The 17,464-nt window shown below is 50.7% G+C and overlaps 1 protein-coding gene across 2 annotated transcripts in view; it reads left to right on the forward strand.

Moving 5' to 3' along the window:
• DUSP12 (dual specificity phosphatase 12) overlaps window positions 1-17,464 on the forward strand; it is a 154,881-nt gene that overhangs the window by 49,453 nt on the left and 87,964 nt on the right. For both annotated transcript variants that reach the window (XM_086953170.1, XM_086953171.1), the window contains exon 4: window positions 16,513-16,631. In XM_086953170.1, coding sequence (XP_086809296.1) covers window positions 16,513-16,631 — 119 coding nt within the window. The remainder of the gene's footprint in view (window positions 1-16,512; window positions 16,632-17,464) is intronic.

Raw genomic sequence — 17,464 nt, forward strand, 5'->3', positions numbered from 1 at the left:
AGAACGGTGGGACCTCCTAGGGGCGTGAGAAAAACCACTGCCGAACTCGGAGCGAGAACAGGGGCCCTCGGTTGCATCGTGGGGGCTTCGCGCTGCGGGCTCTTCCCCCTCCCCTCCTGATGAAGAGGAAGAGAAGCCATAAGCACAGTGTTTGAGGTAGAACAGGACAAGGCAGAAGGTGCATAAGCTCTGCCTGAGATGCGGCCTCACACCTGACCATGAGAACAATGAGAGGGAGCACAATATACTGGCAATAGGGGACTGCACTGCTCAGAGGGGGCAAGTGGTCGACGTTCCCCCACCATCAGACTAGCTCGGGTACTCAACACAGAAAAGTACGTACTGCGTGGAGACCTGTGTGGAAGACCCCCTCCCCTCCCCATACACCATCAAGCTGTGTAGTGAGAGAATTGTGAAGGCAGTGGCCTAACTGGGCCGTCATACGGGGGCTGGGAGTCCCCTAAGAGCCAGTTAGACACACTTTGGAGGCTGCTATCACTGAATAGACGGGAGGGCCCCCAACCTCCTGCGGGGACAAGACAGCAGGCTGCGCCATTGAGTTTGCGCTGAAGCAGCAATGGAGAAACCTGATACCTGACAACCCAAGCTGAACTTTGACGGAGGGAAAAAAGTGAACAAACCCACGCAAGAAGATCAGGATTCAGAGACTATGGCGCACAACACCGGGGGAGCCCCTTCTGAAGCGCCGGAAACGAACAATATCTTGCAGGAGATGCGGCAGGGTTTTGCGACAAGGTGGATCGGATGGCATCTAGAATGGACGCTATAGCACATAAGCTTGATGTACATGATGAGCGTATCAAAGAGGCGGAGAGACGTATACCGGAGGCTGACGATGTCACCACAGGTCATACTGCGCAACTAACGAGAATGGAGAAGATCTTGCGAAAAATTGCAGCCAAGAACGAAGACTTGGAAGCCCGCAGTAGATGCAATAATATCCGCGTCGTAGGCGTACCAGAATCGACAAATACTGGTAGAATGGAAGAGTACGCTGAGTAGATGCTGTTGGGATCCATCGGGAAGAAGGCATTCTCCTCGCAGTTCATAGTGGAAAGGGCGCACAGGTCACTTGGACCGCGCCCGGTGTCGGGCAACCCCCCACGACCCATTATTGCAAGGTTACTCCATTATAGGGACCGTGATGTGGCCCTCCGCTCAGCAAGACAAAAGCAAACGCTGACATACGACGGTGTTACCTTTTCAATATATCCTGATTTTACCCCGATGGTGTAAGATGTGAGGCGTAAATTGATAGAGGTCAAGAAAAAGCTTAGAGCGGCACAAATCGACTATGCGTTAATGTACCCGGCAAAACTCAGGATCACGCACCAGGGCAAACAGAAGTTCTTTACGAATCCGCAACAGGCCGAGGACTATCTCCGATTAGTGAAACGCGCAGCTCGGGTGGTGGAGGCCCGGGTGCAGCGCAGCATCCTGAACACGAGGGCAACGACGAAGATCAGTGATGATTGCTCTCCAGGGACGAAAAAGATATCTACCAGATAGGTGGCAAGAGACTTGTGTAATTTAGCTGTAATGTAATATAAATTGATACTTGTATAGCGCAATACTCACCTCAAGGGTCTCAAGGCGCTTGTACGAATACCGCTGTGGAACCCATCCTGGCTTTCCCTGTGAGGCGTCCACTCCTGGGCACCCCCAAGGTGGAGGCCAGGCATGCTTAGCGTTGTGGGGGCCGTTGTGGAGATTAAGCAAGCTATTGCCCAGAGTTGCAGAGTGGGACTCCATGATTGGAATAGGCACCGAGGCGAGAATTATCAGGTGCGTGGAATTTTTGAGCCCAAGACCCGCCGAGGCGGGGTATTGAACCCTGGTCCCGGGCTAGACTTCTGCATCAGGGTCTGCCGCTCTAACCATTGAGCCACACTTATGGAGTATCGGCACTCCGACTGGTGGCAGTGAGGTGAGACTGTTCCAATTACGTCATTTACAGATATGTTACTCAAGTTCCAGGCTCCGCTCCCCCCCTGTGAGGCGTGACACACAGCCAGGGGGAGGCTTGAGAAAAGCAGAGAGATTGCATGGCTATCTAGTTATGTCCCCCCACGGGAGTAACCCATTGGACAATAATGTTCAGTTAAGTGGTAGGGATTTAACGTTGTGGATGCTGTATTTGAGGGCAGAGGGTGGGGGGAGAGACTCAGATCTGGCAAAGTTGGGTTGCTTCAGTGGCAGGGGGGTAGGGGACAGAGTTGGGATATTTTAGTTGCAGAGTTGGGTGGGGTACAACATTCTCTCCTAAGGGGGGTGGATGGCATTCATGGATGGGGTACGGCATCGTAGGAGTGAAGCTTTCAATAAGGTTGAACAAATGAAAGATCGAGGAGTGACTGCATGGATTGTAATTATGCATCAGAAATTACCTAGTCAATATGGCTAGTACGACTGTGGGTGCACTTAATATTATAACGTGGAATGTTGGAGGTATGGGCGACCCTAGGAAGAGAAGACATATATTGTCCTACTTAGATAGACAGAACATACATGTTGCTATTCTACAAGAAACACACCTGGCGCGCCAGAAACAAGATACCTTCGCCGCTAGATAGGCAGAACACAGGATATTTTCCTCATACTCACGTATGCCCGGGGAACACTTATTTTGATCAAAAACAGGTCCCATTCCAATTGGAGGGCGCCCACTGGGACTCGGAGGGACGTTTTTGCCTCGCATGGGGTAGGATGGGTAACACGTCAGTTACACTTGCTTGCTGCTATGGGCCAAACACGTATGACCCTGGGTTCTTCGACAAGGTATGGGCTAAGATCTTTGCGATAGACTCCACGCATGTTGTGTGGGGGGGAGACTTTAATGTGACATACTGACCCAGATTGGATAGGTCACAACCTGCTTCACATCACCACACTAAAGCACAGGCAGCGTTTCAGTTGGTGGATGCCTGGAGGCATACTCATCCGGGTGGGAAGGAAGGTACACATTTTACTGCTCATGCACAAACATGGGCTAGATTAGACTATTTTTTGGTGTCAAGGGGGTTGGCTCCTGCGATAGTTAAAGTTCAACACTTAGCTGTAACCTATTCTGACCACGCACCTGTAGTGATGAGGCTCTCCTCGGCTGATTTCAACACGCCACGCAGTCCTTAGAGACTACATGCCCCTATACTGCTTGACACGGCCTTCCGGGAGGAGTTGCGGGAGGAGATTGAGGTTTTCTTCGAACACAATAAAGACTCGGTTGACATTGTTGAGGTGGTCTGGAAGGCTTTTAAGGTCACAATAAGAGGATATTGCATAGCCAAGGGGGCCAAAGTACTTAGGGATATATTGAACACCCTGCGGGCACTAGAGTTGGACCTTAAAAAACTAGAAGCTGAGATGGCGGAGTCCCCGGGGGGCACCACACAGGCAGATTTCAGACAGAAACTCACAGACTATATGGAGGAGGCTCAGAGAGAGGTGCAAATATGGGGCAAAGATTGGGTAGCTTGGCAGTTTGGGGAAGGGGAGAGGCCTGGTAAGGGGCTGGCACACAAGGTGAGGCAACCTAGGTGCAATAATTATATAATGGAAGTGGTAGATATAGATGGGGAGAGCTGCAGGGACACCCACTATACTTAATGCCTTCTCAAAGCATTACAAAGCACTCTACACCACAAACAGACAGAATATACTAGATTTGGACGGATTCTTAGGAGATGTTACACTCGGCTGGCTAAGCGATGGGCAGAGAGCATATCTATGTGCTCCGTTTGAGTTAGACGAACACTGTTCGCCATCCTAAATAATGTCTCTCCTGAACAGCCCAGGCTACAATGGGAGGTAATGACGAGACGATACTCACAAGGCGGATATGGAATCCCTAATTTTGAACTCTATTATCTTAGCACGCAGGCCAATTACGCTTAGTACTGGGTAAAGCAGCCTAAATATATGCCACAGGTGGCAGCTGAGCATTGGCTGTCGTACCACACGCCCATAGAAGGTGCTTTATATGTTGCTGTCAAGGAACGGGATAGGGCAGCCAATGCACTTACGGGTTCGATTGTGGCCTGGCGGCGTTTGCAACATATGCTAGACATACCTGTGATATACTCGCCTCTTCTGCCCCTTGCATACCATCCAGATCTGCCACTGCTACAGGAAGGAGTGTTTAAGAGATTTCAGCAACAGACAGGCATATTCACTTGGGGGGACCCATACCATGAGGGGCAATTTCGAGATATTGACCACGTGTTCCAAACAGGGCCGAAATCGCCGTTAGATATGTTTATATACCTTAGACTTAGAAATGGGATAAGATCGGTTACTCCTGAATTCCCAGTGGAACCGTTGGTGCTTGCACCTCTGTAAATAGTGTGGGAGCGAGATGCGCCTAGGAGGTTGGTGTCCTTGATATATCATGCGGCACATACGCACATGACAACACCGCCCCCTTCGGCACGAGCAAAGTGGAACTCGGAACTAATGATGGAATTAACTGACGAGCAGTGGGAAGAAAGCTGTCTACAAACTGAGCGAGTTTCAGCCAGAAGTAGACTCCAGATACTACATTATAAGTTTTTACATAGATTGTACTACACACCAGCCAAGACGCATAGGTTCAACCTACGGGAGGACGACAGGTGCGATAGATGCCGCATGGAGGGGATAGATTTTCTACACCTGGCGTCGGGGTGCCCTGAAGTGAGGGAGTATTGGGAGCAGGTATTTCATGCATTGAGGGAAAGGATCTCTACACCTGTGACAGCCACCTTGTTGATGGCACTGTTGGGGCATGTTCAAACGCTTAGAGCTGAACATCGCAAATTTACTGCATTGGCACTTCTCATAGCTAAGAGACTGGTGGCGTGCCGATGGGGCAGAGGTCGAGCCCCAAGTTTAAGGAATGGATAGCTGACTTAGTGATGTGCCAGGAGAAACTCTTGGCTTATGTGGAACTATTACCACTGTCCTCCCGGCCCAGGGATGTCTGGGATCCATTGCGGGGTTATTTACTGGCTCACCCGAGAGAAGAGGTGTCATAGAGTACAGGGTGATATTGTACGTGATGTGATGGGCTATAATCCACTTGCGTGGTGAGAAGTGTGGTTGGAAAGTGTTGTTTTTTAGGGCATGGGTAAAGAGATAATGGATGACAGAGCGTAGCAAGGCGTAACTTTGATTAGACAATACATGTAATGTAATGTAATGTATGTGGTCTTGTAAAGCGCACTGCTGCCCTGAGGCGTTGTGGCGCTATAGACCGCTGGGGAACCCGTCCTGGCTATCCCTGTGAGATGGTCCCTACTGAGTATCTCCAAGGTGAAACCCGGCATCCCCGGCGAATGTGGGGGGCCATGGTAGAGATGAGGCAAGCTAATGCCCAGAGTTGCCGAGTGTGATCCCTGGTTAGAGTAGGCACCGAGGCGAGAATTATCGAGTGCGCTGACCCTGGTCCACGATCCTGCCGTGTCGGGAATTGAACCCTGGTCCTGGGCCGTTCTCAGCTTCCGGGTCTGCCATCTCTAGCCAGTGAGCCACACCACTCCACATGGAATAGATTATGTAGATATGAAGATCTGTGTGATTCTTGTGTAACTCTATTGCGCGAGAGTTGTACTGCATACTACAAGTGCAACATGGCCTATAAGGTAATTTCATTGAAGTTGTGTCCACGATGCACCTTATATCAAGTATTTGTTAAATGTATGTACCATAGCAGTTTACCTGATCTATGCCTCAATTGCATGTACAATGTTTTTTTCCTGTCCTGCGTACATATTATGTATTGCCTTTAAACAAAAAACCCAATAAACATATGTTTAAAAAAAAAGTATTACTCTCAGTAGAATGAGAGGTAACAGAGTGGGGGGTTCCCATTCTCTTTTCTGCCTTTTGGTTTGGGTTCGCCTGTCAGGCACCACACTTGCCCACATTTTTAGATTTCCTACTGAAATTAGATGAAAGACTGTGTATTGTTCCCACATGGTCAAGACACAAATGTCCTGAAATGGCCTTTTTTGATTCAAGATTTGGACCTGTAGAATGCATAATCTCTGTCTGCTAACTTGCTTGAAGCATGGGGCAGAAACCAGCAGCCATTGTGGCAGGGTGTCCCATTGATCTGTATCGGAGGTCTCACACTAGAGCAAGAAAGACATCTTGTCTCTATAACCTGGTTCTCTGACTGCCAACTTCCCTTTGCAAGTGAGGTTCTGGAATAGGATTCTGGACGTTCCGTATTCTGGCAAGACTAGCTACCTTGAGACTGCCAAGAAGGAAGGAGCCCACTGTCTGCAGAGCAGAAGCACTGGAGGTATGCTTGCACGGGAGAAAAACTGCAGAGGAAAAAAAGGCTGTGAGGAGTTGTGCAGTGAGAACTGAAGTTGGCCTAGTGCAACTCAGGGAAAGATGTGCTCCGCCAGGCTGCATGGTGAGGTCTGGCCACACTTTTTCCAGCAGGGCACCTGAGTGAGATTGGCTGCACCCCCGACCTGTTCTTGCATTTGGGGTGTCATGTACTCCCTGATAGGATCATGTCGCCATGGATAAAGCAGTCCGAGTTGATAGAAGTGCCTGGCAAAAGATAAAATTGGCAAAAAGCACTATGAAAAATTAGCACTACAAAACATTGCCACCACAATTAACAGTTTGCTGCTCCAGGAGAAGCAACATCTGCGATGACTTGGCGGTAGCATAATGTGCAACCGCAGTCTGTCGTTCGTCGTATCGCCAAGCTAACTGTTGTGATCTAGTGTGGCTCTTCATTTCTTTGGTGGGCTTGAATTTTCAGCCTGAGCAGGATCCCAGTGAAAAAGTTGACCTCCTCCAACCAACACATGACTGCAGGCGTTGCCTGTGCCATCACCACTTCCCTTCGTCGGAGTCTGAGGTGCGAGTCTTCACACAACGATGCAGGAGAACATCGGGCAGGTTAAAGACCACACTGCACTCCATCAAAGCAAACATGCACACAGCCAAGAGCAGTTCCACCGTGACAGCACTTTCCGGGAAGTTCTCATTCGCTGAACTAACAACAATTTCAGTCACTGGGCTAGCTATAATAACATTAGAAGTGACTGTACTGTGACCAGTGTCTAGCAGATGGTCACCATCTGGCGGAAGCGGGAGGAAGATCTACCCCATGTACTGTGGGGGTCATGAATGTATCTTTGCACCCTGCTCTTGTTGGGCTACCTGGAAGAATCGTCTAAACATTACTACGTTTGCAGGAACCAGTATGTGTGTTTTTTTACATGCTGCATTTCGTTTGCAGTATTGAGCTACGTGTACTGACAAAAGTACTTTTTATATATGTTGTCTTATGCTTGCATTTTTATGTCTGTACTTTTATGCATTTTAGACGATGCGAAATAAAGTTGACTAACTGACTAAATTACTTTTTTCTGAAGTACTGGCTGATCAATAATGTACATATTGTCAGGTGCTTTCAGTTCTGTGTTTCTACCCCACGCCATCTCCTTGAGTACGCTTAGAACTGCTCAACATCTCTACGCTGACAGTCAAATGCTAAAACGGGCGATTTTTAATGCTTAATTTTGGGTCAACAGTAAGGGAAAGCCACATACACCCTGCTTTAAGGGTCCCATTGTTTTGGCTGCAGCCTAGTAACCCCTGTATGCCCTGGGGCTCTGAAGAGTTCCCACAAATACCATTGACCTTTGATAAGTACACTACACATTATCAATTGCACTTAAGTCTGTTCTCTCAAATCGGCTCTCTCAAATCAAGATGCCAATTCTTCCCTAGTTTGAGGGTTGTTTATTGAGCCAACACGTTAGTTGACTTAAAATCATTCAGTGCATGAAAAGATTTTAATTTGGGCCAGCGACTGCTCTCAGCTGACTTTCATGCATCAAAATCTTTATTGCATTACCATTGTGCTAGGTCATTGCTCATGCTTCCAATGGAAGGAAACCTATTTGATTGAGCATAAAGCCAAAGGCGGCAACCACTGAGCAAAGTCATAGTTCCGCATGATAAATAATGCACAGTTTAGTGACTTCTGGGCCATGAAGCTCTATTTAATGTCAAGAAGTACTATGTATAATGAGTTCAAGTCCTGCAATCCAAGGGAGGGATATAACCTGCTGAAATATGTTTGAGCTTAAGGGGCTGATTGAATTCTTCCCTGACTTTATAATTACTATCTCCATGGCAGAGTACTTAGGTCCCGCCATTGCGAGGGTACTCTGTCTGCCATATTTAGCGATGTTCGCTGTGCCTGCCAGCATCACTTGCTTTTCCAGGAACTGCCGTCACGGCGGATCGTGGAAAAGCATTGCAAGTCTGACGGATGGCTCCGTCAAAATTATGGAGCCACACATCAAACATATACCTTTTTTAATTTAAAAAAAATGTTTTTTTTAAAAAGAAAATCCCAAAGCGTATATTGTTGTTGAAAAAAAAATAACTACCCCCTCGCCATGGTAACATTCTACCCATGATGTGGGGGTAATTTAAACGTTTTCACTACCCCGTACCGCTGTTTTTCTGGTTGTGACAGCAGTGAACGATGACCCTGTGTCCCCCACTCTAAAGTGGGCGGACACATGGCAAAAAAACTGACGGCCATTACTCCGTCAAGCCATGAGAGTTGTGTGTAGGCAGCTGAAATGGAATAATATCTGCTGTCTAAAACACTGAAGCTCCACCCAACTCAAAATGAGGCAGGTGGACCATCAGGCTTGCAGAAAGGGTACTTAAGGCTCTAGGGGCCAGATGAAGGTAATTCCTATTTACTGACTCTTAAATACCGAATTTTACCGATTCAGTATTTAAGAGTCGGTAAATAGGAAGGAGGGAGATGTAGGTAATTCGAATTTAAGAATTACCGAATCGGTAGGATTCGGTATTTACCGATTCGGTAAATACCGAATCGGTATTGCCCATTGATTCCTATGTGCCATGAAGCTCATAGGAATCAATGGGCAATACCGAATCGGTATTTACCGACTCTGTAAATACCGAATCCTGCAAGGGTGCAGGGGTGTCACTTTTTTTTTTTTGTAAAATTTTTTATTTTGTAATATGCAAGATGAAACGGAAAGGGGGGAAGGGAATAGAGCAAGAGGATCAAAGGAGAAGGAAAGAAGAACAGGCGACATGCCGCCACAAACCCCACACAGGGGGAGCAATGATTGGGGAGAGGAACGTCCGCAAAGCAAGGCCAGCTAAACTCCAAAGTCCACACCATGACACCAGGGGCCGGGCAAGCAACAGAGGCACGGGTAGGAGGCCCACCCATCAGAGCGTCCATGGTAAGTCAGGCGTACCAACAATAGAGGCAGTGTCCCTGGAGAGGGGAAGCAGCTCCAGCCTTGAGCAAGATGTAGTGTTCATCCCAAGAGTAAAGTAAGTCGCAAAAAAGGAAAACGTCCCCAACTACCCTCCCACCCTCATCCCACCCCAACATTCACCTCCCCCCCAGTGGTGGCGACACCAAACACACAATCCATCACAATCACACCCACAATCAGATCTGGAAAAGATGAAGGGATCGCAGTGCTGATGGACACACTGCCGAAGGAAGGCCCCGGGATAGAAATCGTACAAGTGGGCCCCAGTTGTGCATGAAGTTCTTAAATTTACCCAGAAAAATGTCAGAGAGACGTTCCATGCTCAACAAGCGCCACAAACGGGCGTGCCACAAGGAGACAGCAGGGGCAGACGGAGCCTTCCAGGCGGCTGCCAAGGTCATCTTAGCCGCACCCAAACACAACCACATGATACGCTTATCCGCCCTAGTTTGATGCTCGAGCAGAGGGTCCCTAAGGCCTAATAGGACAAAAGCCATGGAGTCTGGGATTGGATAACCCAGGATATCCCTCATGTGCGAGAGAATCTCGGCCCAGAATGGCTTGATGGAGGGGCAGTCCCACCAGATATGGCTAAAATCCCCTAACATTCCACAGCCCCTCCAGCACCTATCCGAAGCAGTCGGAAATATGCGTCGCAATTTAGAGGGATACAGGTACCAATCAAAGATGAGTTTCATATGGGCCTCCCTGAGGTCAGTGGAGTGGTTATGCGCCGACACGTCCCGCCACAGGCCCCGCCATTCACAAGCTGAGATGTCCCTTCCCAACGCAGATTCCCAATGGTCCTGGTACCGCGGTCTCGGAGACATAGTAGTGTCCAATAGCAGCTTATATATGAAAGAGATCGCCCCCTTCATGTTGGAGGTGCGAAGAAGGAAAGATTCGAAAGTCGTCAAGGGCCTGGTGGCGGCATCCGCCACCGAGGGCGATGTCGCCCAGTGGAGGAGCTGGAGATGTCTAAAACGCTCCGTTGGCAGCACCCCGTAGTCCCTCATACAGTTGTGGAAAGTGAGGGGCTCAGTACCATGAAATAAATGAGTGAGGGCTCTGCAGCCGCCCTCCCTCCAGGCCTCAAAAGGACCCTCCGTCAAGGCCGGGGGGAAGGCCGGGTTAAAATGGATCGGGGGGGACGGAAATGTGGTCCAGCGGTCATCACCACTCACCACGTCCCATACCTTCAATACCGTGCTCGTGGGGGTGCTAAGGTATGCGTTCCTGGGCCGGTCCATCTTAGGCTTCCATGCCAAATCCCATATGGAGCGGCCCGCCACACTCCGATCCATATGGAGCCAATGTTTTTCCGAGCGTTGTTGGGACCACTCCACCAGAACTCTCAGTTGAGCAGCTTTGTAGTACAATTGCATGTCCGGGAAACCCACCCCCCCATCTAAGCGTGGGCGCCGAAGAACCGCAAATGGAAGCCGGGCACGGCCACCTTGCCATACATATTTCAGCATCACGGTCTTCAATCGGCGGAAATAGTCCAGCCCCACCGGAATCGGCAAAGCCTGAAAGAGGTACAAGAGTTTAGGAAGAAGAACCATTTTGAGGGCGTGAATCCTGCCAAGCCAGGAGATGAATTTAGGCTTCCACCGTTCCAGTTCAGCCCGGATTGAGGACAATATCGGCGGAAAATTAGCCTGAAACAGGGCTCCCACGGTGGGGGTCAGTCGCACCCCCAAATAAAGCAGGGACGTGGACGCCCAAGCAAGCGTAGTAAGCATCCGGGTCTGTTGCACATCTCCCGGGGACAGGGTCAGATTCAGGATATAGGACTTATCAAAGTTGACCTTAAAACCTGCCACAGCCTCGTAGGCGGAGAGGACTGAGAGGACATGGGGTAGGGACTGAGCAGGATCGCGTATGGACAGGAGGACGTCGTCGGCAAAGAGCGATATCTTATGTTGTTCACCTGTGAAGGGAAGCCCCAAGATCCGCTCATTTTCCCGTATCGCCAATGCCAAAGGTTCGATGCTGAGGGCGAAAAGGAGGGGCGAGAGGGGACACCCCTGGCGCGTCCCCCTGGAATGGCTAAAACTCTCGGATCTGTGGCCATTGACCAGAACCCGGGAGGTAGGACCTCGATAATTGGCCTCGATCATGCGAATGAAGCCGGGCGAGAATCCGAAGGCCTCCAGTGTCCGGTGCAGGAACCCCCAATCCACGCGATCGAAGGCCTTCTCCGCATCCAGCCCTATCAGCACCGCAGGTATGCGGAATCGTTCCGCCTTTTCTATGAGATGGACCACGCGGCGCAGATTGTCATGGGTCTGCCGACCTTTGATGAAACCAGATTGGTCAGGATGGATCAAGGCCGGCATGAGGTCCTGCAGTCTGCCCGCCAAGATGGAGGAATACAGTTTAGCGTCCAGGTTGAGGAGCGCTATCGGGCGATAAGACGTACAGGAGGAAGGGTCCTTCCCCGGTTTGGGGATTATGGTGATCAACGCTTCGGCCATGGAGTCCGTAGTCCTACCGTCAGTCGCCATAGCATTGAAGAGGGAGACCAAGTAGTCACAAATCTCCGAGGCGAACGTTTTATAGAAGAGGGCCGTGTAGCCGTCAGGCCCAGGCGCTTTATGCAGCTTTAGAGCCTTGATAGCGTCCAGAACTTCCTCCCGAGTGATGGGGGAGGACAACAAATTGTTCCATTCATTGGAGACCTTCGGAAGAGGGAGCCCCTCCAGGAATCTGGACTGAGCCTCCGGGTCGAGAGCATCACTCGAGTAGAGTGCTGCGTAGAAGCGCCCAAAGATGGCCGCCTTGTCCGCATCCTTATGCTGAACCAAGCCCGTGCGATCACGCACCCCTCCAATGTATTCCCGCTCGCGCTTGTCCCGGAGTTGCCGGGCAAGATGGCGCCCAATCTTGTTGCCGTGGGAGTAAGAGGCGCGCCGTAGGCGCAAAAGAGTGAACTCCGCCCTGTTATTATAATGGGCCCTCAGCTTCCCACGCACCGCCGTTAGGGGCCGTAAAGTCACCCTGGAGGGGTTCGCTTTGTGGGCCTGCTCCAGAGTGGCAAGTTCCGATTCAAGAGCCTCCCTCTCCTCGCGTCGCAGTTTGTTCAGACGCGCATTGAGAGCGAGGCAAGTGCCCCTTAAGGAGGCCTTGCACGCATCCCAGGTGTTGTACACCGAGGTGTCCGAAGGGGGATTGAGAAGAAAGAAATCTCCGATTGCCTTACGTAGAGTCTTACAGGACAGGTCATCCCTCGCCAGGGCTGCTGGGAAGTACCATTTGCGCCAACCGTCCCCCCCAGGGGCCCAGCGTAGTCCCAGAACCACCAGGCTATGGTCGGATAAAGAAAGTGGAAAGATATTAGATAGTTGGATATCACCCCTGAGAGCTTGGCCCACCAATACATAATCAATGCGGGAGTACGAGCGGTGAACATTAGAGAAAAAAGTGTAGTCCCTAGCCTGTGCATGGACAAAGCGCCAACCATCCACCAATCCCATATCACCCAACTGACGTTTAGTTCCCTCCGAAAAGACTCCAGTGTCCGCCCTTCGTGCTCCAGAAGCGTCCTGGTCTCTATCCCACACCATATTAAAGTCACCCAACAAGATTAAGTGTCCCTCCACAAAATCCCCCACCTTATCAAGCAAGCCTTGCAAAAAGCCATTTTGACCCGTATTCGGGGCATACATCACAACAAAGGTACAGAGGCGGCCATGTAACCCCCCCTTCACCATCAGCCATCGACCCTCCTTGTCAACATTCACTCCCAGGGGCTGAAAATGCAGGGAAGCTCGGAATAGAAGGGCCACTCCCCTATGCTTCGTGGCCGCAGACGCCCTATAGATAAGAGGGAACTGTCTGTGGCGGAGCCGCAGTTCATCTTTCCTAGCCAGATGGGTCTCCTGAAGGGCAACCACGTCTAAGTGGTGGTCCACAATATACTTCCATAGCTTCTGCCTCTTCTGCGGGGAGTTGAGGCCCTTCACATTCCATGTACCTATGCTAATAGTCATATCGGGAAACTAGAAAGCCACGCCATGCATACGTCCGAACAGCCACACAGCCCGATCAGAACCTCGCGGTCAAAGGCCCAAAGAGGCACCAGGGCCCAAGTACCCCTCAAACAGAGCATTCCAGGAAGCGTGGGAGTAAACAGGGTTGTAATCACACGCACCATACCGCTAACATACCAGGTCGCCACCACCACCCCCCCAAACCCCAGCCCCAACCAAAACTGTACTGCCACTACAAGCGCTTGCCAAGCACCAACTGGCCCACCCCCCCCAAACAGCCCCAAAACCAAAAAAACAGAGCACAAGGCCCGCAACCTGAAGATTACAGTCAGCAGTTCCAATGGGCCACAGGTCACACGGTCCGCATCAGACTGGTATCGGGGCGGGGGCACCAGATCAGGGGCCCCCAGGGCCAAGGCCCGGGGTGTCTTCTCCAAAAGTACCATAGTACCCCAGGGCCGTCGAAGTAGAGGCGCCCCGGCGCCCAACCTTGAAAGAAATCAGGGGTCAAGCCGCTCCAGAGGAGTGCTGAGAGTCTGCAAGAGTGACCGAGGCCACCGACGCCACTGCTGATCCTCTCTCCTGCAGGCGAATGGAGTGGTCCGGTCGCAGCCGCTCCGGGGAGGCCCCAACTCTGTGCCATGACGAGGAGCGATGGCGACGCCGTGGAGGTGAAGACCGTGCTGCCTGTGAGGGTGGCTCTTCCTCCAGTCCCAACAGCTCCCTCGCGGACTTCAAGGAGCGGATTTGCACCAGCCGGTTCTGCCACCGGAAGATGATTCGGAAAGGGTGACCCCAAGAGTAAGAGATGCCCTGTTCCCTCAGATAGGCAGTCACCGGCCGGAACTCCCTCCGTTTCTGAAGGGTAGATGCCGCCAAGTCCTGGAACAACTGTGGCCGATGTTCTCGAAAGGTCAAGGAGGAGAGGGCCCTGGCATTCCGGAGGATGCGTTCCTTGATCTGAAAGTCATGAACACAAGCCAGGATATCTGGAGGAGGGCCCCCCCGCCTGGGCAGGCCCACTCGATGCACCCTGTCCAGTTTAATCTCTAGAACGTCCTCCTCATCAAGCACCTGGAGGAAGAGGGCCTCCACGTAGCCCCTCAAATCGCCAGCCTCACCGTCCCAGGGGACCGCTCTGATCCGGATGTTGTTCCTCCTGGAGCGGTTCTCCAGGTCTTCGGCGTAGGATTGCAAATTCAAGTTCTGGTCCGTAAGGCGAAGAACATCTTGCTGTAGCTGGTGGACGTCATTCGCCATACTGAGGTCATGGTCCTCCAGTACGGCCACTCGTTCACCAATGCCATCCACGTCCCTCCGGACTTCACGGAGGTCCGAAGCTAGTTGGGCTCGCAGTTCAGAGATGTCCTCCTTGATTGAGGCAAAGAGCTCCGACATGAAGGCCTTAGTGGCCGGCGCCTCTTCATCCGATTGTCTCGCCGAGCCACTCGCCCCTGGGGAGTTGGGCGGTTGCGATGCCTTGGAGGTCCCCTCCTTCACCGTCCTTCCTTTGCGAGGCAAGGTCGACATGGCGGCGGGGTAGCGGCACCAGGCCGTCCGAGTTGCAGGGAAGAGCACTTGCACACAGCAATGGACACTCGAGAAAAGTTCCCCAGCCGAGGAGCCAGGGAGTGGCAGCAAAGTCGACGGACCGGACTCGCAGAGCCAGGCCGTAATCAGTCACTCGGCACAGTGCACGACTGAGCCCTCCGTCTCCCGGTCGTCGGGCCCGGTGGATGGTCCGTACAACAGCCAAGTTGCCCCAAGTAGTCAGCCGTTGAGCTTCCCAGCTGGCCAAAGCAAGAGGTGGACCTCCAAACCAGCGTTCCGTTGCAGCGAAGGGGGCCCGAGAGCCGAGAAGGCAGAGGACGTCCGTTGCTCCGTGAAGCCCCGCCCAGCCGCCGCCGATCTACTGCGCTCCAAGGCGGGCTCGTCCGTGCGCAAGGGCGGTGCTCAGTAGGCCCGTTGCTGTAGAGCTCTGAATGGCGCCGGACGACCACTCCGGAGGGCGCCGATAGCACCAGACCACTCCGCCCAGCACCACGGACCGCTGTCGTCGTTCGGGAGCGGATCGAGGCCCCGTAGGCGATGCTGTACAATGCTTAGCAGGTCGGGCGCCGGAGCGACTCAAAAGCACGTCTTACTCCGACGCCATCTTGGCCACGCCCCCCAGGGGTGTCACTTTGACACCCTCTAGCACCCAATTCCGGACTTGTGTGCCATCTGGCACACAGACATGCCTTAAAGGCATGTCTGTGTGTCACATTGCACAGGTGTGCAGTAGTGAAGTAGTGTGGCTCACCGGTTAGAGGCGGCAGACCCGAGAGCAGAGAACGGCCCGGGACCAGGGTTCGATTCCCGGCGCGGCAGGTTTCTAGACCAGGGTCAGCGGACTCGATAATTCTCTCGCCTCGGTGCCCACTCTGATCAGCGAACACACTCGGCAACTCTGGGCATTAGCTTGCCTCATCTTCACTAACGGCCCCACCAGACCGCCGGGGATGCCTGGCTTCACCCTGGAGATACCCATTAAGGGATCATCTCTCAGGGAAGCCAGGAAGGGTTTCGCAGTGGTCGAAGCGCCTTGGGACCCCACGGGTAAGTAGTGCGCTATATAAATGCCTATACATACATACATACATACATACACAGATGTGCATGCACACCTGAATTCGGTATTTTACCACCCAATAGCATTGGGTGGTAAAATACCGACTCTTAAGGGCCTGTGGCACTTTTAGGAGTGTCACCTACATATGGATTTACCGAATCGGTAAATATACTGATTCGGTGTTTTACCGATTCTGTAAATTTACAGATTCGGTAAATTTACAGAATCGGTAAAATATAGGCCCCCTACATCTGAAAACCCTAATATCGGTCGGTAACGGCCGAATTTGGCCATTACCGACCGGTATTAGGGCTCCTACATCTGGCCCTAAGTCACTTGAAATTAGTAGTTTTTCAACAGCATATTTGCCAACTCACATGGCTGATTTCTACAGCTATCCATTATTTGATGAAGCCGGATGTTAACATGAAGATACCAGAATAACACCAACACAATGGGGAAATAATAATTTTCCGTTTTATTGATTTGATTTGTTAAATACGCAAGCAGGTTTGACATTGCTACCTGTTTGATGTACTGTGCAACATTTAACAAAGTTACTTTCTCCTTAAAGAATCATACCCTTTTGTTTTCATAGAATGATCGAGGAGTTTGTATGCCAACTTAAGCTGTACGAAGCAATGGGCTTTGAAGTCGATACAACAAGTGCCATATACAAACAATACAGGCTGCATAAGGTGGCAATGAAATACACTGGTGAGTACAAATGGGTAGGTAATTATCCCACTTTTTAGTCATTGCATGAGTTTTAAAGTCTGTGTGGGGATGAAAAAGTTCCTAGCTATTGTAACAGAATTCAGATTTCAGATTTCACTCTTTTTTCATTATATTTTCTCCAGCAGTCAGAAATTTATAAAAGTAACTTATTTTTAACAGTTTCATAGCAGTGGTAAACTAGCTTTCCCAACAACTCCTGGGAAAGGAAGACACAAAGTTCCACCCAATCATATTCTTCACTACTCCTTACAGTCTTGTCTCTCTTCATGTCTCCTCTTTCTTCTTGCAACAGATGTCATTCGAAGGACCCAGCTTATTCCTACTTGGAAGTTCCATTCCTTGTAATTAAAAGACATAATCCTTGCCTCTGTGTTTTTAATAGAATTGAAAGCTTTCATCATGATAACCAAGAAATGTTTTATTCTGTCAGGACTGCAGGTGACGATTACATTGTTGACAACTAATGTAGCCATATCTGTGAATGGTTTGTCATATAACCTCCTAAAGTTCGAATCAGAAGGCCAGTCTCCTGCATTCATTATTTCTTCTAATTTGGCTCCTAGCAAAAAAGCTTTTGAAGCCATGACCCCTCGAGCAGTATGTGCTCCAAAAATATTAGTGTCAGTGCCTGCCTCTTGCATGACCCAACAAACACATCTGGCGAGAGCTGGGGAGGTAACGGCTTTAAAGGGCTTTCAAATTGCAATCAACAGTTTCCTTTCGCCCGGAGGCAGTGTTGTCAAAGGATATATAGATAAGTTTCAGAGTTAAACTTCGTTTGTCTCCCTGTAATGTCCAGGGCACTGGTGTCC

The sequence above is a fragment of the Lissotriton vulgaris genome, chromosome 1_2 (genome assembly GCF_964263255.1).
Source record: "Lissotriton vulgaris chromosome 1_2, aLisVul1.2, whole genome shotgun sequence".
NCBI lineage: Eukaryota > Metazoa > Chordata > Amphibia > Caudata > Salamandridae > Lissotriton > Lissotriton vulgaris.